Source organism: Atractosteus spatula, chromosome 8 (genome assembly GCF_055471065.1).
Source record: "Atractosteus spatula isolate fAtrSpa1 chromosome 8, fAtrSpa1.hap1, whole genome shotgun sequence".
Taxonomy (NCBI): Eukaryota; Metazoa; Chordata; class Actinopteri; order Semionotiformes; family Lepisosteidae; genus Atractosteus; species Atractosteus spatula.
In genome coordinates, this window is record NC_142713.1 from 60,864,014 (window position 1) to 60,887,125 (window position 23,112).

The 23,112-nt window shown below is 43.0% G+C and overlaps 1 protein-coding gene across 1 annotated transcript in view; it reads left to right on the forward strand.

Annotated features, from left to right (window-relative positions):
• LOC148829978 (uncharacterized) overlaps nucleotides 1–23,112 on the forward strand; it is a 131,489-nt gene that overhangs the window by 46,579 nt on the left and 61,798 nt on the right. Inside the window, exons 4-6 of the mRNA XM_088922685.1 lie at nucleotides 10,881–11,055; nucleotides 17,471–17,929; nucleotides 18,764–19,063. Of these exons, the coding sequence (XP_088778811.1) occupies nucleotides 10,881–11,055; nucleotides 17,471–17,929; nucleotides 18,764–19,063 (934 nt within the window). The remainder of the gene's footprint in view (nucleotides 1–10,880; nucleotides 11,056–17,470; nucleotides 17,930–18,763; nucleotides 19,064–23,112) is intronic.

Here is a 23,112-nt window from a genome sequence, read left to right on the forward strand (position 1 = left end):
CTAAGTTTCTCTATAAATGGCCTACATGAGGTCATGGGTCACAGCCTAAGGCAATAGGAATTGTGTCAGAGATGCAAGGGACCATTATTTTCAGTTGAAAAAGGGTGACATTAATATGTAAAATAAGCACAATATTGAGTGAATACAATGTACTGTGTTTGTTGAGTGAAAAAATTGCATTCCCTTTAACACTGTTGTTTCTAATTTCTAGAACTGCTGTTTCTTAAAGGACTGCAATCTTCAAATAAAAAGAATAGATACAGTCACCTCCTAGCTTATTGGCACATTTGATGAGCAAATTGGGTGTATCAAATTAGCAACACAGGTAATGAGTTATATTTTATGGCCAAAATTATGGAAAAAACTGTTTTCTTGTAGTCTAACATGACTGCTCAGAGAAAAACTTTTTTTTAACGTGTATTTATCTTATTTCTCAAAAGGATAGGTTTCAAATTATTGCCAAATTACTACTGCCTCAACATTTTAATTTTTTATATTCATCTCAGTCTGAAAGAACTATACTGTGGCCTTCCATAGCTTTCTGTTTCACTGGGGTATCAAAATGAGGTAACACGCATGCAGAATATAGTTCCGTCACCATGGGGAAAAGGGGAAAAGCGAAGAGCTCTCAAATGAAAAGAGACTAATGGTTTTTGACCTTCATAAATCAGTCAATCTTACAAAAAAACTACATATGTCATTAATCACTATTAGGGGAAATAACTAAAAAGTTTAAAACCACTGGAAAAGTGGTCAACTTGCCTGCTGGAGAACTCAAGTGTACCTTGCTATCGTGCACAATGATGAGGAACAACAAAGTAATGGCAGATTTAACTACGAAATCAATATTTTGTGGGCAGAGGGCAGTCCATAAGCACACACAGAAGGACATCAAGGACCTGGAAATATTCCGCATGGAGGAATGGTACTGTATAAAAGTCCCCCTAATCTCTCATATAGCATCACGGAAAAAGGTTCAGTACTGTTATCCTTGAATGATCAGGCTGCCAATAATTGCAGAATTGTTTTGGAATTTAATCACTTGAGAAATATGTTATTTTGATTGATTCCATTGAATTAGTAATGATGTCATGTCATTTGCCAAACCGCTTTATACCATACAGTGTTGCGGGATGCTGGAGCCCACCTGGCTAGCAACGAGCGCAAGGCAGGGTACATCCTGGACAGGGCGCCGGTCCATCGCAGGGCAAGTGCAAGCCAAGCATACATGGGGACAATGTGGAGGCCACGGTAAAGGCCGAGGGGGGAAATTTGGCCCAGACACCCGGATAACTCCCTACTCTTCTCGAGAAATACCCGGGGATCTTTAATGACCACTGAGAGTCAGGACCTCGGTTTAACGTCTCATCCAAGAGACGGCACCAACTACAGTATAGGGTCCCGCTATACTGGGGCATTAGGACCCACACAGACCACAGGGTGGGCACCTCCCACTGGTCCCACTAACACCTCTTCCAGCAGCAACCTTAACTTTCCCGGGAGGTCTCCCACCCAGGTACTGACCAGGCTCACACCTGCTGAGCTCCAGTGGGCTGCCAGTTGAGAGCTGCAGGGTGATATGGCTATTGTCTTCATTAATTATGTAAAAATAATGTAATTATTTGAAAATTGCATTATAACTCATAATATATTATTCATTTTATGCAGCCTTTTTTGCACTTATTTATCAAGGGTGCTTATAATTCTGGACGAGACTGCATGTAAAATTATAAATATCGTTTATGTAATATTGAGTATTTCACACCATAATTATGGTGCTCAAAATAACTTTAGTTTTGGGCTTTCATAAACACTTGGAAGTTTCTTTCATATGATGGATGTTCAGAAATATTATATAATACTTTGGTGAAGCTCTAATTACAATGAAATGGGCCTATAATGCATACTGTATAAAGGAATAATGTACTTTATTGTTCGGCTATAACTCACCAGGTTTATTCCATGTTGAAAGGAAAAGAAAGAGACACAACGTTTCAACGGTGGAGTCTTCTTCATGGCATCTCTTTTCTTTTCCTTTAAGCAGGGAATAAATCTTTACCTGTTCCTTTGCAGCCTGCGCCTGCTGACGCACTTTAATTTTTTTTTGATCAAGTTGGTTTGGAGCAATGTTTCAGAGGGAAGCCCATTAAAGATGTTGTAGCAAGCTGTAGCTGGTAGAACCAGGCTTGTTTGAACTCTCAAGATCAGCAGCGCAAGATCAGTGCCGTGATCTGGAAGGGTAGCTGTGGGTGAACTTTATAAACTGGCAGCGAGTTATTACTTACTGACGTTTTCTAGAAACGAATGGATGAGGACAGATTCCAAGTGGAACCCCCAGAGAAGAAGTAATGTCAACTACATTTGTGGGTGGAAGCTTAAGAAGAGGGAGGAGAGAGTACAGGGCCAACACTGCACCATTTGGACACCGGCAGAAGAGGGGGGAAAGGGGAGGAACACCATCACTGTGGGAGCCTGGGTTTGTGACTGGGCCATGGGCATCAGGGCTGGCGAGGGTTGCAAACAGAGAGGCCTGACCAGTGCTGACAGTTGTCAGTGAATAAAAGAGAAGAAAGTAAAAAAATGAGGATTGATTAGATAATTTAGAGAAAAGGGGAGAGACGAAACAGCAAAGACAAGCTTGGGGCTGTGGTTTTTCCGGAGTTCAGGTGAAGGGTAACTACATCAGGAGAAGGAGAGAAGAACAGACATCACGGATGTTTTCCGTGGAGAATGTGAGGTTGAAAAGACATTTTTTCGTGAAGGAAGCATGGAGGAGGTGAATGGCGATTGGATCACAGATCATGAGGAGATAATGAAATGCTGGACCGACAAAGGTAAAGTCCAGCAGCACAGAGTGCAAGAGACATCTCCGATGAGTCTGACATGCAGAGTGAGAAAAGACTGCACTCAGAGCTGTGGACAGGAGAGTATTTACTCTATGTGTAAATTAGTGGAAATGCAAGATTTCAATTTGTCCTGCTCCCGAACCTGTGCGAAACAACACCACTTGCTAGATATCTTAAAAAACATAACACTTTTTTACTTAAAATTGTCAGAAGTATCTCCAAATCACACAAAGGATATAACAGAAAAAAACTTTTGAAAGGCGTCTTTTCAAGTATTTTAATTATTTTTTGACCATACACAAGACTTAACACACAAATGTGGCTAATGTGTATTTTAGCTCTCTCTGGAAAATGCACAAATTATGCAAAACTGAACCCGTGTTCGAGTTTTTCCCCTGTTATGGACAAATTCCTTTTTACTGTAAAGTTAAAACACCACATGTCTCCATGAAGCAAAGTGCTCTATCCTGTTTCATAAAAAGGTGGGGGAAAAGCTGTAATGAAAAGGCACCTCCAGATACACATATTCACTTATTTTTAATATTTTAAATGATTAGAAGTGTTTACCCACCCAGATGTCTCTAATCCAGGAGCCCTTTCTGAAAGTTCAGTTCTCGCGTTTTGCTGTTTACAAAGACTAGCAGTACAGATGCATGTGTGCTGGAGCTGAAAAGAGGAGTAATTATCTCCCAGCGAAAGGAGAAAGTTCGACTGAATGCTAAGCTGCATTACAGGCTGGCTTCTGACACGAGCTGATAATCAGATTTTCTTCCTTAAATCCGTGGGGCCTCAACAATGCTCCCCACTGTCTGAGCTTCCCAATATTAAACTTAATTAGAATGAGCAGAAACACAAATCTGAATTATTTAAAAATCTGTTTTTTCATGGTCAGTCCTCCAGAGGGTTTAACCTTGTTAAAGCTAAGCCTGGCTTTTTTAGTTGTCAGAGTTCTAAAGAATTAACTTTTTATGAAGGCAAAGAAATTCTAAATAACTTCTATTCATCTTAGAGACATTTTCAGCTTTTTGTCTCCAGATAAGATAGCTCATTTAGTGTCTGTGCTATTATGTAGCAGAACTCTCTTTTCTTTCTAGAAGCCATCTGGAGAGTCATCTAATAGACTTCCTATATTCATTTCAACAATTTTGCATCTATGTTAGCTCCTAATTAACGGCAAAAAATAATTCTATTTCGTAGACCTTGTAATATAAGGCTTATGTGGGCTGAAGCCATGACTTCATCCTTTTCCTGAAAAATATCAAAAAGGCCAAAGTGCCATGTGACTACTAAAATTCTGCCACCATTCCTTAATTGAACCTGATTGAAATGCTACTGTGGGCAAATTAGATAAAACAAAGAGTGACTCCGGGGCTGAAACGCCAACTGTGTCAGGTATAGTGCATCACAGACACAGTTTGTTCAGCTTCCTTTCTGTTTGGAAACATAATGAAGACGTGAGGATACTGTACTGTATGTTACTCTTGGGGAAAAAGTGTATTGTCTTATTTCATGATCTAGATTTGGGGCTTAATGAGGTAATGTCTATTTGCAAAGCCCCTAAACCCACTGGTTTGGATTGAACCTATTTCATTTAGGTCCGTTTTTGCGATAATATGCACCCAAAAAAGGAATGGTACATGCCTATTGCAAGATTTTTAAACAAAGTGTTTAATTGATAAAGTTGTTTGATATTGCACTATATGCACCAAGCATAAGCAGAGCTGATCTTTTCACACCAACATCCGAAGAAACAAACAAAACCACAATTAAAAACTAGTGGAAAGATGTGTCTTCTCTAAAAAATACTGAATAATGTTCTTCATGACCTCAGAGGGTTAAATAGCACTGTACTATTGCCTTTTCTAGGTTGGGAACGCATGGCTTCCTTGAGCTTGCTATTCCATATGTCAGGAGTTCACATCCAGCTGCCTTTTGAAATGAAATTATTTCTGTGGTGATCTCTGTGCGCGTCAGAACCGAGGGGCTCCCACCCCAGTGCAAGGTTACAGTGTAGTTTTGGGGTTCAGGGGTATAAGGGATGGAATGTTAAAGTTTCAGGGAGGCAGGAGTGAGAAAAGACAGATTTCACACTGGCAGGTGATTGCTGTTTATCTTCTAATGAGAAACAGCTTGAGATAAGTTCTTTATTTTTTGCTTTTAAGATTCCTCAAAGTCTTTGAGCTACGAGCTCGTTGATTTGCAGTGTGACTGTGTGATTGTGCATGGTCCCAAGCTAAAGAGAACAATCTGAATCGTAACCATAGGCCGTTTGGTTTACACGAATGGCTAAAATGAGTTCTGGTGCCAAGAAAACGTTTGCGAACCCTCTAGGTTGTTTAGATATGCCTGAAAGTCACTTTTTTCCAGTCTCTCTCTGATTATGATATGACCTGTTTGAACATTTCTGACCATTATACAGCACAAGGTTTGTTTGCCTGGTACCCAATTGTTTAACCACCTGGTTCTTATTACCTTCTTAATTGTGCTAAGTAATTGTGCTAAGTAAACGAAGGGTTCACTTATTAAACACACAGGACCCTGATTCTTATTTTTTTTCTACTTTATACACCATTGCCTCTCAGGTAACATTGAATTTCTGAGTATTTACCCTAGTAGTTATTTATGAAAATATCAGTTCTGCTTAAATCTGAGTTTCATGGTAAGAAATTGTACTTCCCATAATTGTATTAGTTTATCAAACTTTTATTGGTTTCACAAAGTTTTTCTCAGCACTCTGCAGTTTAATTATACTGTAAATGACCTAGTAGTTCCAGAAGGGAGTATTTGCATCAATAAGTTATCTGAACATTAGATACTCTAACTCTGTCATTTTTGGAGAAGGTTTTATTATAAGACGACCGAACAGAGTGGTTGAAGTAGGCTTCATGTGTCTTCCAAAGGGACATTTTCAGACATTTTTGCTACTCTTTCTTGAGTAAAAAATATATATATTTAAAATGAGATAGTTAACTAAATCCCAGGGTTAGCTTTACTTGTTGAAAAAAAATAGTCAACAGAGAAGTTCAGAGACAAAGACAAACGGATTAACGTTAGAAGTGCTTGTGCGTGGGGCTTAGAGAAGTATTTATTACGTTTAAATGTCGTTCTTTAAATGTCAGGCAGGACCAACAGAAGTTCTGCTAAATTATTTCCTGACAGAAAAGCACTTTGGCTTCGGCATGTGGGCAGACACAGAGCCGACTGAGTGGCGTGTGCTAGGCGATCAATCACGAAAATCAATATTTACTGTCCTGGCATATTTTATTGCTAACTGGACTTTGTTTGAAAAGGATTCCCAACACACGTGTCTAGTGCATTAAATACTGTTTTTTTCATCTCTGGGTTAAACAAGCAGCAGAGGAAAAATGCATACTTTCCATTGAGCAGTGCAACCAAAGGACATGGAGACTCAGAAAGGAGAGTTTGCATTAGTGACTCCCAGCTGCAGGGACTCGAAGACGTGCACCCTGAGAGCAGCGCATCTGTGTGTGTGTGCATGCACGTGTAAGTGTGTCTGTGCATGTGTGAGTGTGTCTGTGTGTGTGCGCGTGTGTGCATGCATTTGTGTGTGTCCATTCGTGTATTTGTGAGTCCATGGGTCTGTGAGTGTTTGTGTGTCTAAGCGTGCCTGTGTGTTTCATTGCTGCTAAAAGAGGTGTATTGTTGTGTGTGGCAGGGAGAATTAGTGTGTAGAGTCCATTCCTGCTATAAAATCATAGAATCACGCGACAGAAGAAATCTCCACCTCATGAGTGGGACATGTGTCGAGAGAGCAGTTACCGAGCGGCAGCGCAGCGGTGCCATTTTCCCAGAGCTCTGTCAGCGTCAGCCCCGCAGTAACATTCACTGCCCCATTGGTGCTGTTTGAAATCACATCTTCCTCTTCAGACTTTCACTTGACTTGTCCCGTTGCTATATACCTGAGCCTGGCCACAGGCATGCTCCACGCATGGCATGTTAGAGGGAAGCTACAGAATGAGAGGGACTCCGGCCTCAGTTGGTAACTCCTTGTAACACCAGACGAATGACCCATGTTCGCGTGGGAGTGTGGAACAAACCGCCCAGCCATGTGGTGGAAGCCGATACCCTGGCTTCTTTCAGGAAACAGCTGGGTCCTGACATCAGTTCATCTCTAACTAGTGAACGCTCAGGATGGGCCCAGCTGGCCTGCTCTTGTTAGTAACTGTTCCTGTGCTTCAGGGTGACGGCTGTCCTTGCGTTGCTACTCTGAACGGAAGTGAAAGAAGTATTGGAGGTGGTTGTTGGCACCTGCATGCATGGTGCTCTAGGTCCTCTCTGGAGCATGGGTGGCCCAAACCGATCCCGATGAGCACTTCCAGCTGGGTGTATAGTTCCACTGAAATCATCAATCACTATATCCTTGGAACAAATGGTAATTGCGACTAATTAATAAAAGCCAGCAACGACCCCAATAAACATGTTAGGATGTTGGATAAAAAAAGATGACTCCCGGCTGGTAGAATATGAGCCTATCCCGTGGTTTACTAACAGTGGAATCTATAAGCTCTTTTGTCTTTAATTTCTAGTTGAAGTCAATGGCAAGCTGTTCTACTGGACTATGAGGTCCTTCACTTACAAAACCCTGACAGCATTCTGCAATTTACACTGGTATTCCTTTAAAGTGGGCATGCATGTCTCTTACAAATGACCAGCTCTTGTTGAGGAAGCTGTGCCCCAGGGAGCCAGATTAAATGCTGTGTCCCAAACGAGATGAGAACATTAGATTTCTTTAGCCTACTGAGATTTTCTTTCCTCTTGGAAAGATAGATTGTTCTTGTGCTATTTACTTTCCTTTGAAGTGAGATGTATTCAGAAAGGATATTACATTGTCAGATGGACTGTACTTACTGTAGTGTAATGTGTATTATTGTATCATTTCGTTACACTGTGCTGTGTTGACTGTGCTAGGCTGCTGTTGTACTGCAATTTCCCTCACGGGATCAATAAAGTATCTGTCCATCCATCCATCCATCTACAGTATCTATCCATCTATCTATCTGTCTATCTGTCTGTCTGTCTAGCTGTCTGTCTGTCATTCTGTGGAAGATAACAATAAGAAGGGTTACACACAAGAATAGGCCATTCAACCCATTGGACCAGTTTGGTTCTGTGTATCTAATTGCCCCAATGCCCTCAGGCAACCATTCCTTTAAAGAAGACCGAGTGCCGGCTTCACTGACATGGCTGTGGGCTGTAGACGAAACGCTGGAACAGGCATGGCGCTGGAACACAGTGTTTCAGTTTGCTTTTCTTCTTGATAGGCAGTTCATAGGGAGCAAGATAATCTGCCCAGCACAGCTAGATATGAAGAGGGTAGTCGGCAGTGAGTTTTGGATCATGTTGTCTATCACTTCCTCAGGAGAGACTCAGAGATTTGGCATTTGTTGAAAGAAAAAAGGACGCCCTTCGATTAAAATATGCCTTGCCGGTTAAAAGCAGTGTGAATAGCCATAACTCGGATGTACCAGAAATCAATGTCAAATGTAATTGAGCTGGCTTGTGCTTCCTTCCTGCTGAAAAACAGGGTTTGAAACCAGCCGAGAGGTCTGCTGTGGACAGTCTAATGTGGTTATGAGCATCTCTGGTGACTTCCAAAAAAAAGGACGAGTTCATAGTGGAAGAAGAAACTGCAGGACTCCAACTCCCAAAACAGGATGTTCCAGAGAAAGTCTGTTCTGCTGTTGTAGAAACAAGGAGCAGCCTGAGCAGGGAAATCAGTTTGTGTGAACTTCAGATTACAGCTCTTCATTTGATTAATTCCAGTTCACAGATCCTTTGGAAATCATTCCTCAATTCCTGAAACAACGAATAATGACAGTAATACATTTCAACAGAGGTATGACTTCAACTTCTACAGTTAATAATAACTAAACTGCTATGATTATATGATGGTTACTATTTTGTTTAGTAAACAAATATACAACCAAGTTCTTCCTAAGTTAATCGCATTTGGAAATTTTCTGAATGTAGTGTTAAACCTAGGTTTTATGCCATACGGGATTATACAATTTTGTATTTCAATTTTGGACCTTAAAATGGTGACAACTTACTAGGAAATAAAATATTCTTATTGGAATACATATACTTTTTATATATATATAGATTCTCTGCTGCACAATAGGATGTAGGAATCAGAATTTCCAGTATTTGTTGAAACAGAGATGAGAGTAGTGCAGAATACACATTTTTTATCAATCCATCCATTTTCTAACTGCCTCCTCCTGTACAGGGTCGCTGGGGAGCCGGACCCTATCCCAGCTTGCAAAGGGTGCAAGGCAGGATACACCCTGGACAGGACGCCAGTCCATGGCAGGGCACACACAGACACAGACCAGTGCACACTCACACCAGGGCCAGTTCTCTCATCAGCCAGTGAATTTACCAGCAGATCTTTGGCCTTTGAGAGGAAACCCAAGCCCATGGAAACTGGAGGAGAACATACGAACTCCACGCAGACAGCACCCCAGGTCCGGAATTGAACCCAGGCCCACAGCACTTTGCGGTAGCAAGGCTAACCACTGCACAACCTTAACATCCATAGTTTAGTTATTTGACTACATAACAACTGTATGTGCATTTTAAAGAATGTGCTTCTATGTGCGGTGCAAAGTTAGAGGCTTGGCACAGGAACAGAGCCACACTCAGAATGTCGTTTGGTGCAATTCTCTCCCCTTTCAGCTGTGTTCCCCATTTCTGCAGTTCTGACAACGCCGGCATTAAGCGCCTTTAAAAGGACCACAGCGTCACAGGTAATTCACAAGACGCACTTTCGAATGATGTCCACAAGGGGGAGCCATAATTGAAGAACAGCGACTGTTATGAATGGAATTTGATTCTGCCGAGTTTATAGCATTTTCTTTCTATCCTTCAAGTCCTAGAGCTCGGAGCTGAAGATCCCAGTACTGTAATGCCGTCTTCCCATTTCTGTCTTAGGTTGGCAGCTTTCTGCGAGGACGTTCTGCTCTTATTAACAGTAAAATTAAATAGACTTTTGGAGTCAAAAGGCACATGGCACGCTGTGCAGAAATGCCTTGCCTTGAAAGATCACAGTAAGAGGCAGTAACATGTCTGGGTTGTAAAAAAAGCAGCTTGCACCAAAGAAATAATATGTTACGTTAAAATTAAAACAACAAAATGTTTTTTGAGAAAAGAATTCGTTGTGGACACCCCTTACATACTTTTACATAATACTGTACAGGCTCCTTTGGGATATTGTTAATTGTCCACTTAATCGACCCAGCAGAAAATTTCAGCGCAGCCCAGAATAAGAGCACAGTACTTGACATTCAATCAGTGCTGTGCTTGTGGGCTGTACACACAGAACTCTACCAGCGTGAAAGTGTGATGAGATTCAACATTCTGAACAATCTGAGCAAAACCCTCTCTTCTGAAGTGGCTGGTGGTCATCCCATGAGTACGAGATGAAAACTAATAACAATGTGGGGCAAAGGTTATTGGGTGATGGTGATGGTTTAAGGCTGATAGATGAAGCCATGTCTGCCCTTTGCGTACAAGCAAATTATTTTGAAGTTTCCTTCAAATTAAAATTCTGCCAATTAAAAAAAGAGCTACTCAGTTGAATCAGTGTAATCTGATCTGCAGGGTACTTTAGAGTTTTTTTTCATTGCTACGCCAGATATCTTTTCAGCTGAAACCCTGCCCCTCGCTATGGAAATCAAGGTAGGGTTTCCTAAAGCTGCGTGCTTGCGCGTGGCTGTGAGAGAGAAGTTTTGAGAAAAGCATACGGGATTCAGATATATTTGTTTTTGAATCATAAGGGTTTGGACAGATGTGACTCAGGCAATAAAAAACACAAATATTCAGGTCACACATACAGTATACTGTATGTTGCATTGCGCCTTTCTTAAAGCCTCCTTTCCCAGATCTCTTCGGTGCCTCCATTATTCCGTGGTTTGAAGGAGAATCATTTCCTGTTTCCTGTTCTCCTCTTCGGACCCTCGCCGTGACGATAATCTCATCCGACGCTCTCCGGTCCTGTCCCCTCTGTTCCAGCACAAGGCATCCAGCAGCTGCCCTTTCAGACCCTGTCCACGCTTCCTGGCTCACATGAAGGCCTCTCCGGGCTCTCTGCGACCTCCCCAGCTTCTCGGCACCACCCCCAAACCTCTGGCTCGCCCCCCTGTGACCGGCCGGAGACCCACCCTCTCCACACTGAGGACATGCCCAGGTACAGCCCCGGGGGACCTGTGGTTACCGGAGACCACCAGAATCGTTTCAGCCGCACTACATATTTCTATTATTGCCCTCAACACTCAGGTTAATGGATGTCACTTAAAAGGACTTTTGATTCAATGGACTAGATTTGCTAAAGGGGAATTTAACCTGTAAAAATTCGAAATAGTGGACTTGCCCCTCCATAAAGTCTAGGCAACATCTGGTAAAGCAGTAACTGGTCTGGACAGCGGGCCTGGTTTCATTTCAGAAATGTAGTGAAATAGAAGAAAACAAAGACTAAATGAACAAGTGAAGGTTTATTCCTCACTGAAAAGGGGAGAAAAGAAAGACAGCACTTGAGCTGTGGAGTAAAGCTTTACTTGTTCCTTTGCAGCCTGCACTACACAAGTTGTTGTTAATGTTTCCTGTGCTGTAGGGATGTTTCTTAAAAAAGAGTCAATTAGAAAAAAAAACTAAAGTGTTAACAATATGTAGAAAAAAAGTCCCTTCCCCCTATTAGTCTACTAAAACCAAGGGATTACTGAACCGTCTTTACTGGATCTTCAACCCTAGGTACGCAGACATGTGTTTGAATTGTTTCTAAGCTATCGTACCAGGTGAGTAAGGAGACCCAAGAGTTATGTGTCCAAGAAACAAAATAAACACTTAGAGGAGCGATTGCAGGAGAAGCCAGCGCTGGTTCTAGAAAAAAGCCCATGGGCCACTCTTAAATCATCAATGTACAAACACAGCACTGTGATGGAGTTCTAATGAAAGTTCGGGAGGGATAAAGGCAGTTGAACTAATTAAGCTCAGCTGACACAACTCCCACCTAATCCTGACGTAACGGCCTCAGTTCTCATACATACCTCACGTCACCCTCTCCTCTCCCTCGCTCATTTTTTCATCTTTCCTCCACCCCGTCTCCACCCCTGCCGCTGCCCCCTGGTCACCTTCTCGCCTGGCAGGCGTGTCCTGGACTCCCCATCCTATAGCCGGGAGGTCAGCCCCCCGCCAAGTTTCCACACGCACAATAAACAGACTTCGGCTGCTGTCATTCCTCGTGAAACCATGGAAGCAGGCCATTTGCTCCATTAATTAATTAATTTAGAGATCATCTGAAATGAAAACGTCCCTGTAGCATTCCTGAATCACCACCAGCTGCTCCTGATGCAGCTGAGACAAAAAGTGATCAAAATTCCACGTTCCAAGTCAAAAAAGTATCAAACTGCCGATCTTCAGGGTCACTGAGAGGAACTGCTTGATTAGGTCTGCTGGCCATGCTTGGATTTGGAAGGGATAAGGTGCTTGGATTTGTGAGTAACTGCTAGATGCTCTCTTCTCATTCAGAGACTGCTGCAATTCAGAAATGAGAACACTGAATGCAAACTGTCGAAAGAGAAAACTTTGCTGTTCCAAAAATCACAAATTTATATTGTGTCAAGTGCCTTTCTTCTAAAATGACAAAAAGCAATGTTTTGTCTACAGAAAACACATCTGAAAGTGATAAATCTCTCCAAATAATAGTTGTATTCAGTATGTATCAAAAATGAAAAGGTAAATTACAGTTCAGTCTGTTCTTGGTTTTTAATTGCATACTACCTGATTAACCTGGGGATTATAAGTAAAATACTCTGAAAAATGTATTTTACACCCCACTTCTTGTATAGTTAATTTTTGAAGTCCCCCTGAGTCTCAATACTTGGTATGTCTGGTTTCTATTAACCTATAAATTGCAGAATATTAGCAAGACATTGGCTAAATCTGCAACATGCTTGAGTGTTTGTATTTGCAGCACAAAGTCCATGCTTTTTTGTACAAAATCTCGGTAATATCTCAATATCTTCCATCCTGAACATGCAATAATAAGTCTGACCCCAAATGTGTATTTATTTAAAAATGCATTGGCCAGAGTTTCCAAATCATTTCCTGACAATCTAGTGCTTTGTTTGTTGCCTGAAGTCTTAGTTTGAAGCAGACACGAACTGAATGATAACAGTCGTCATTCAGTTCAAAGTCGTTTGTTTCGCTTCAACGGCTGCTTTGCACACAACTCTCCGTCGGCAGTTTTCTTCAAGGTGGGAGCTCACACAGCAACAGCCATCAAGACGACCTGGATCTTCTGCTGCTGCGCCTGCGAGTACGAGTCTGAAAGGGTCGCGGCGGACGGGCGCTCTGTAGTCTCGGAACTCGAGCTGTTTTTAATGCACAGGCATTTGTCACCTGCTCACCATTAACATACATATTCGAAGGCGCGGCAGTGAGCGGGAGAGCATTTCTCTGCACTGGGGTCTACTACTAATTATTCAACCATATGGCGGCCGGCTCAGCAACAATCAGCCCACCCCCTTGTAAAAGCGGAAAAGGGCTCAGCGGTTTCTTAGGGCAGTTTACACAGCTACAGCGCCGCTGACACACGCCATTCAAGCGGCCCCTTGAATAACAGATGGGATAAGTCTGGGAATTGTGAAAAGATCATTGCATAAATCTGGTACCCAGCTTCTGCTCTTTATTCTCCAGAATGACTTTGGTCACATGGTACCGGGGTATAACAAGCAGGGATTGTCCAGGGAGGATTTCCCTGTGCCCTTTCTCTCCCCTCTCCCGGGCAAAAATATTCTGGCTGCCGTTTTTATTTATCGAAGGGATCAGGGCCGGAGATGAAAGGGATTTCGGACGGGTGGGTGGCAGGCACTGTGGGAGGGTTGAGTGAGGGGGCGCTCGGTGTTGGTGCTGGTGATGGTGGCAGGGTGGGGGGGGGGGGGTTATATCCACTGATCCTCTGCTTTTTCTGCATCGGAGAGCCACTGGTGGCTAGTTAGGAGACAGACAGGGGTCTTTTCATTAGTCTGGTATCAGGGCTCTCCTGGTGACTGGTCACATTGCTATAGAAATCAGAGTCAGTCCTGCTTTGAGGACTTTCTCTGTCTTCCCTCGTACTGTATTGATGAGCACAATGAGGCCTCAGTCGGGTAGATCCAGCAGGAGCAAAGTAAGCAGGCTTTAATTTCAGGAGCTGGGATTCTCTCGGAAGTTTCTCTTTGATGCCCGATTTGAGCGTTTTCACCGGTACGGCTTTGGAAGATCTTTGACCGATATTTTAAAACAGATGTGCTCTCGCGGGCGATAAAAAAAGGCCTTCCATTTTTGAAGTGTGAAAAGAAGGCTAAGACCGTGGAACGATGTATCCCGTGGACACTAAGAATGTCTTCTCACTGTGTGAGGTTGTCTTTGCAGACACAGTCAGCTCAGTGGGATAGTTTGGTGATTGAAGCCGGAGGTTTCTTTTAGGAAGGTGGGAAACAGAGAACGAGAAAGTTCTGAAAAGGAGAAGCCAGAGCAGCTCAGAACAGAAGTTTGATAAGGACAGCAAAAGCACAGGCTGTGCACAGGGGCTCTCTTACCCCATTAATAATAATGATGCCTACATACCACTGAAGACAGAAGGTTCCAGTCATGAAAAGTGCAGAACTGTGGTAAATGAACTTATTTCACACGCGATTTGTAATGGAGGGACTACAAAACGGAAAATGAAAGTCGAGGAAGTGAATCCAAATTAAACTGAAAGTTTAAGGGGTGTCATTCCACGGTATTGGACAAAAATAAAGGATTTGCACGAGGCATATAAAAGAAGTGAAAAGGCCAGTGTTAGCGGTTTATGCCATTTCTGTGCCCCTAACACAGGGAAATGTGCAGATCTCGGTGACGTGACAATGGAACTGACAGCTGAACACTTGAGCCTGTTAAGAACCCAGTCCTCTAACCCTGAACCCGAACCCCCAGTCAGTGTCATTATCGTTATCACTGGGTATCTTTCATTGTCAGTGTGATTGCTTTCTGTTTAACCTGCAGGTGACTAATAACACAGCCGTCAGATTACTGAACTCCACCCCTACCACTGGCTCACACTGATGTGCTTTTTTCCTCACACTGCTTGTCTGACTGAACGTTAGTTAACTTGTTGTTGTCGTTGCTACTGCTGCTGTTCTTCAGGAGTGATTTGTGTTGTGGAAAAAGAGATACCATGCCTGGAAAAGACAATAAAGCAGTGTTCTTTTTTTAGTAATTATAACAATATTAAATTACTACATCAATAGATTCCTCTAGACCTATTAAAATGCATAATCAAAGTTAAGAGAAATGACATCCCAAAAAAGACTGTTACACGTGGATCTGTTGAGTGTGTACTCTGCAAACACAGATGAATGAAAAGTTGTACGTGTTTAACAAATTCAAAATGGAATGTGAAAGCGGACTTATACACCCAGTGCAGTTTTCCTTCATATTTTCTAGTATGAGCTCCAGTGTCCTCTCAGGCTCATGATACAAACCGCTGTGTCTGTGCCTCATTGCGGAGACTCTCGGAAAAAACCCCGGAGCCTCCGAACATCTTTATTACTGTGCTGGCAGCACAATTTACCTGGGACCTGCAGCTTTTAGGACAATATTTAAAATATACTATAAACAGTATAGATACAGTACTTATGTACAGAAGGAAGAAATCCTACACATTAGGAAACCATTAATACCTCTTAATCCATCTGGTCTTTTAAAATGATTTTTGCTTCATTCCGTTTATTTGTTTGACTCAAAGTGAACCTCACGAATCCATGGGTTTGAAGATGAAAGGTTCACAGTCCTTTTTGCTTTGCAAGGACCGTCCTCACCTGCTCACACTTCTTTTTCAGGACACTTCAGACTTGCGAGTCAGGGCAGACATAGATTACACGAGACATTTGTCAGCTGCACTAAATTAATAAATAGCAACTCTGAATCTCCTATGACAATGGCCGTAATCAGGCGTAATAACAGACACCGCAGTAAATCAAAAGAACTTATACTTCCCTATGTTTTACATAAATTATATCTGTGACAGTGCAATTAAAACTAAAAATTGAATCAGCTTGGATGTAAGATTGAATGAATTCACTCAGATGTAAATTGGCTTGCATTCCTTGTTTAGTTTAAGAAGCAATCAGTTCTTGTGAAGTGGATCTTTGCTCTAGCACTGTTTTAAAACGGGGAAAAAATTGAACGAGGAAGCACTTTTCAGGAAAGTTACAGAGTTTTTTTAACCATATATATTTAGAATAGAAGCTACTGTCTTTAGATAGATACAGTAAAAGAAATAAAAATACATTTATATTCTTGTGAATATAAAGTATCCCACCATTCCCAACCACTTTTCTGATAAAAAATGATTATCTTTTAATGTCTTTTGGATAAATTTGCTCTCATTAACTACCAGCAAGGACTTCATTTAAACATTAGTGTATTACTCCAACGTTTATATTTACTGCAATCTGTTGCAACCTCAAAATTGGCCAAGTACTTTATTAAGACCTTAAGTTTACTGTTGAATTGAGAGATGCCTGGATAGTCTAGTAAAACAGGAAACCTTCACTTTAAAACCCAGTGAACTGGGACATGTCACAGGCAAGCCCCAGCAAAGTGTGTCGGATTTTCCTTTTGAGTCTTAAATTATGATGAATGTGGCATATTGATGACCTCCACACAGGACCTCATGTTAATTATTCAAGCCCTTTCTTTGTGCGTCTTGAACAATGCCTGTCATTAAAGAGCTCAGCGTGCCAATATACCCCCCTGGTAGGGTGTCAGAGCTCCTCTGATTGGTCACCAGGAGACGTCATGTGCCATTGATGGCTCTGACATGGAAGATGCATGGCCCGGGTCCTGCCCAGAGCTCCACTGCTGTGCCTGGCAGAAAACGCTTCTGACCCACACAGCCTCACTTCACACAATGTCGCACCCACCGCTGACAGCACACGGAGAAGAAAAATGCATGTAAACAGTTTGGAGTGGAAGATGTGTTGGCACCATGGCGGTAGGGCTTTCTTTGAAGCTTTCGGATCTTCAGGAATATTGTCTGATAGCAAGACAATGGTCACCAACATAATTGATCAATGTCGAGGTTTATCTAAAGCGCATACATGGTGCGGTGCTTTAATGAAAGAAAGGGGCATTCAGAGAAGAGGTTGCAGGGATTAAAGAGATTATGAAGAAGGCTCCGCAGCCGAAACGTTGTGTTTCCTTTCTTCTCTTTTCAGCAGGGAATAAACCTTTACTTGTTCCTTTGCAGTCTACGCCTGCTGACGCAGCTCCCCCACCTGAGCTACTTTTAAAAATTGTGTTTGCTGTTGACAGATGGAAGATCTATTTGCTTTTACAGTTTGAAGAGCTGGGCATAATGAATGACAGCAATAAAACAAAACGCATTAATTCGTTATGGTTTGCTGAGAAATTGCGTTACCTTTTACTTTTGTGATCACCTTAAAAACTTAGGACCAAATTCAGGATACAGTGTATCTGATACCTCTTTGGAGCTCTTAAAGAGAACATTGTATTCACAGATTCTTTGGTAAATTGCATGGCAGTGTATGGAATTCATAATCTTGTTTTGTCTTAAGTGCTCAATCCTAAAAGAGGCCTGCACCAAACCCAGAAGACAGCACAGCGTATTCCCATCCAAGTACCGGACAAGCAGCCCAGGTCTCCTGCTCCTAGCCCAGCCTCGTCGGAGGAAGACTGTGGTAGCAGCCCTGCACACGTTCAGGAGCCAGCAGGAGCCTGCCAGAGTGGAGGGACACCTGAGGCGGATGCCAGGGCTCTGGAAGAAGAACAGGAAGAGAAGACGAAAGAACAGGAGATCATCTGGAACGGTCCTGACCCTGCTGATGTCCACCCCTCACCTGGCGATGTGGGCCCCACGAGGGACGTCATGTCTCCCACCCTGTCGGACGCTGGGGGCTCACTGTCCAGCTTCAGCAGGCCGGCCTCCAGTCTGTTCAGCCGCAGCACCTCGCTTAGCAGCGGGAGAAGCTCTGCACTTTCTGGTACAACACCACACCCCTCACCCCCACAGTCCGGTAATTTAATCACAGAAGCACCTGAAGGATACAGCTTCTTGCTCCAGACCAAAGTTTATTTTGATAGGTCTTCTTACTCTTTGGTTTTCCTTCATTTTTTTAAATGAAACAAGTGAAGGTTTCCCACCTTTGCTTCCTAAATTACACTCAGTGGAACGTGGAACAGATTTACTTCCTCGAATGATAAAACAGTGTATTGATTAAATTATGAACACCACCTGATATGGACTGCAATAGATCATACCGTAGCTATTCTTTTAAATTTCTTTATGCATGTATGCTAATTAAAAATGCATTTGCATCTGTAACAAAACTCTGATGCTTATGAGGTTATACAGTAATTCTCTAATTCTTCAGAGAATCCATAGCTTGATCATTACACTTCACAGTTCTGCCTCTGTTTTCTGTTCTTCCTTTTAAGCACAGCCATTTTGACATGTGTTAGCAGCATCCAAGGCAGGAGTTTCCCAGCACATCATAACGTGATCACGGAAAGATGTGTGTGGATGTGATCCCTTAACATGTCATTTGAAGCCCATTGTATAGCTCAGTGGTGTTAGGCTGTAAGACGAGTTTTTCGCTTTGGTTGAAGGAATAAAACGTTTCCGGATTTCTGAGATTGGATTAAAAGAGATGACGTTTTGAGTACAAACGGCAGAAGTTAAAGATTTAAATGTGTAAAAGAGCAATGGCGCTGATCCTGTGGACGTCATTCATGGGACGTGGCCAGTTGCTGTTCAGAAACGCCGACACTGCTTTGACCTTTGGAGTTCTGCTGCTGCCCCCCGGGCTGGGTCCTCCGTTTACAGCACGGTGTCCTGTCTCCGTCTGCAGGCCTCAGCAGTGCTGGCCGGGAAGGCAGCCCCGTCCTCTCCGGGCTCTGCTCCTCCTCCTCCTCCCGGTCCCCTGGCTGGGCTGCTGACGTCCTGCCTCCGAGCCTGGGCCCCGGGGACCCGAGCAGAGGGAGCCGGAGGAGCGGGCCGAGCAGACAGGCCGCGGGCCCTCCGGGGCCAGGAGCCCGCGCTGAGGGGACGCACTCGCAGCCGGAGACGCCGCTCTCCTCCGTGGAGGAAACCTGGCCGGACCTGGAGCTCCGCCAGTGGCCAGTTCTCCCGCCCATCTCCCCTCAAAGAGGTTAAGAAACTTTTTCCTTTTTTTTCCCCTCCAAATTCCATATGGTATGTTCACAGGCTCCTCCGAGGGCATTGTGAGCACTTATTTACCCAAACTCCTGGGGAGATAAACAAAGAAAACCACAGCCCCGGCCCAGAGAAAGTGCCTCAGATGCACTCGTTTCCACTGGATCATTGTGACACTCTTGTCAGGCTGTTTTTCTGGGGGGGCTTAATAAATAATGCTGAAAGGTTTTTCCACTAAACAGAGAGGGAGCCTTTTGATAAAATGCTGGTAGCGTTCGATTCAGAGCGTTTCAAAGCGTGGGGCTCTTACAATGGGCGGTCTGCTCCTCGTGTGCCGCGGGCTCAGGCTCCTCTGTCTGGTATTATCCTGTCCTGAAGAGCCGGGGTGTAGCTGTTAGCCATAAATCCCTGCTCAGCACAGTCAGATGTCACCATCGCAATTAACAGAACAGCCTCTTTGCCCCTTTTCACTTTCTCTGGACGTGTCAGTTAGAATTGGGGGGAGGAAGTTGAAACCACTGGTGATAAATCTCAAACTGCCTTCGTGCCGCAGATAAAAAAATTCTTATTATTTCTTTTTAAAAATGTGTCTGCTGCTTTCTCATCAGCTTGGAAGCAGGTGAGCACAAGTTTAGAGGGACTTTTAAATGACTTTGTCTTTTGTTAAGAATTCAATATTTCATTTCAGAAATGAATGTTTTAATGAACAAATGGTTTCCCAGAGCACTGCATTACATGTTCTTGGGGCATAACAGGTATCAGAGTTCAGCTTTTCCAAATCCGGTTTTCACTGCCTCTGTGAGGCACTTGAGTGTTCAGGATGAAATTCAGGCTTTCTTGTGAAAGCTTCAGTAACCATCGCATTTGAAGAAAATGTGGCATTCAGGAAAAAGCCCAAGTCTACCATGAAAGCTTAGGTAACCAAACCAACAGTCTCCCCTCTCTGCCCAAGACCAGACTCACACAGTGGGACAGAGTCTCCTCTCTCTGTCCAAGACCAGACTCCACACAGTGGGACAGAGTCTCCCCTCTCTGTCCAAGACCAGACTCACACAGTGGGACAGAGTCTCCTCTCTCTGTCCAAGACCAGACTCACACAGTGGGACAGAGTCTCCTCTCTCTGCCCAAGACCAGACTCACACAGTGGGACAGAGTCTCCCCTCTCTGCCCAAGACCAGACTCACACAGTGGGACAGAGTCTCCCCTCTCCGTCCAAGACTAGACTCACACAGTGGGACAGAGTCTCCCCTCTCTGCCCAAGACCAGACTCACACAGTGGGACAGAGTCTCCCCTCTCTGCCCAAGACCAGACTCACACAGTGGGACAGAGTCTCCCCTCTCTGTCCAAGACCAGACTCACACAGTGGGACAGAGTCTCCCCTCTCTGCCCAAGACCAGACTCACACAGTGGGACAGAGTCTCTTGTGAATGGCATCACATCCCTGGAACTCACTGCACAGATTAGAGACTTTGTAACTTTGAATGCTCAAGCCTTGCTTAAATATATTTTTCCTTAAAGCTTTAAACATATACTGAATTTTGTTTGTACTGGGCTGATTTGGCTTTCTTTACTGTCTTGTTTCTTCTGTTATATGATATATATATAGTAGGTGCTTTATCATACAGTGCTTTCAGTGTAAGGGAAAGGGATTGTCGCTGGCCAAGCGACCAGGTTTGAATCAAAAGAAAAGAAACTCCCAAACTGCAGTCTTCAAATGCAAACACAACTGGATTTACTGCCATCAAAATAGGGATAACAAAAAAAACCCACACAGGAGTCCTCTCTGCACACCTTCCCTCCAAGGCACCCTATCCCTACTGAGCTCTCCCAGTCCCTTTTACAGCCCCTCCTCTCCCAGGACCATCCTCTCTTCAAGCGACTCACTCACATCTTTTCACAGACCTCTAACAGAGATGTGCAATTTGATCAAAATAAGGTATTTAACCATCCATAGAAATCTATACATTTTAACAGAGCAACAGTTATGCAACATGCAACAGTTATATATCCACTTAAACAAAAGAAATAATCTTACATCTGTTATAGATGGCTCACCAGTAACCTTTCCCCTTAAGGCCATTTGTGGGAGCATTGTGGGATACTACAAACAGGAAAGGTGACTGGTAGCCATCTTGATCAACACAACACAATACAATACTCCACTGGGGAAACACTGCAGTGATTTTAGGGAAACAAAAAAGGTAAGTATCATTCATGCTTCATTCGTATCACATACAAACTCACAAACTCAAGAGTGTTTCCCAGAAGGGAAGAGGAAAATATTGGAGTATTTCATATTCATCAAAGGAAAAAAGAAAACAGGCACTCTGTCCCAGGGATCATAACTACTTTTGTATTGTTTGTATTGTATCGTCCTGTCCTGGGTATACCCTGCTGTTTGCTGCGGTAGTCCAGCTCTCCCGCTACCCTGCTTTGCATAAAGCGGTGTAGAAAATGAATGGATAGCTTATCATCATCATCTAGAAAATTGCAGAAATACCAGTTGGTCAAGAATTAACAGCCTTCACACAAATTGATACTCTTCTAAAACTTTTAGTTTTTTCCATTGGCTCCCTTAGAAAAGAAAGATTTTTATTCCAGCCGAACTGAAAAACAAAAAACAAAACACATGAGCAGGCAGAGGAAATGTGGTCCTGATTGATCAGTTAAAAACTCAGTATTGTCTAGAAAGTCTTGGATATCTTTAGGACAATCCGAAACATGGGCTAAAACAATGAAGACTTTCGTTTCAATGGTGATAGTATTGCTGACGCTGCTGGCGATCTTGGGGTGTCGGAATCAGCTGCTGGCCCTTCCTGGCGATGTTGCCAGACCGTGCTTTTCTGTTGCTCTTTCAGATGGATGACTTCTTTGTGATATGCGCAGTGTTCCTTTTCAGATGGCCGCGCAAGGGCCCAACAATCGCTAGTTGACCCTGTCTTGACCCCTTTTGAGCATCATCTTCAAAGTCTAACTGTCCTTGACAATGAGGGAGCCCGTCTCATTGTCCGTCGCTTCACATGCAACCTCAACGTCGAGTTAAATGGCTTTCAAGTGCACGACTTGGCCGGAGGAAAGGAGACAAAGTACCCTGTTGTTACTGAGTGACTTCATTTGAGCTTCTTGGTGCTCCCATTGCCTGTGGAAGAATGGCATCTTCTTGGAAGATGAAGGCTCCCTTGACAGCAGCAATATGCTTTGAACTGTTGAGTCAAATAATTCTTTTGTCTTCATTTTTCTCAGCAGAGTGCAACAAGTTCTGCCGACGCTGATACGCACGATTGTATGGCCCCTTGTGTTCGGAGAAGTCGACAGCGCTGTGTATGCGTACATTGTTGGGCTAGCACAGAGGAAAATCCATCCGTGAAATGAGTTAAACTAAACATTTGTTTTGTTCTGTTTTTGATATTTTATTGTCACCTTTATCTGAAGGACTGTGGGTTTTTCCCTGTGCATTCTGGTACGAAAGACTAGACAGTCCCTTTAATTAGTCTGACAAAGCTCAGCGTTTCATTGTACGTTTGAAAAACAAAACATTTTCTTGAAAAAAAAACTTGTGACACTCTATGCAAACAAATATTTTTCATCAACATGTTGTTGTCTCCAATATTGAGAAGAACACTCATTTCACTCCTTCTTGAAACAGTGCTTGAAACATTTGAAGTGTCCAGTCGCTTTACACTGTGTGCATGCACTGTGCATTTTGTTAACACAGGAGAAACTAATTGTTTTTGTTTTTCCACTCATTCCAGAAAATTAAACATTCCTCACTTTCACATTTCTAAAGAAAACCATAAGAGACTCTTTACGTTTCCAGTTGCCGCTTCTATTAAAGTCTTCTTTGTAATTCTAAGTGCCTTTAAGCCCTTTATTCCTTTAGAAGTCAGTAGATATCCAGGAGAATCATTCCATTTGTTGGTGATTCAGTCAAATTCTGATTCACAGAATGGCTAAATTTAAAAGGCTGGCATACTTAATGTTTTGGTGTTTGGTGTTAATTTTCCTGGCTGAGGAAACGACAGGCCTGGCTGGAAGGTGGAGGC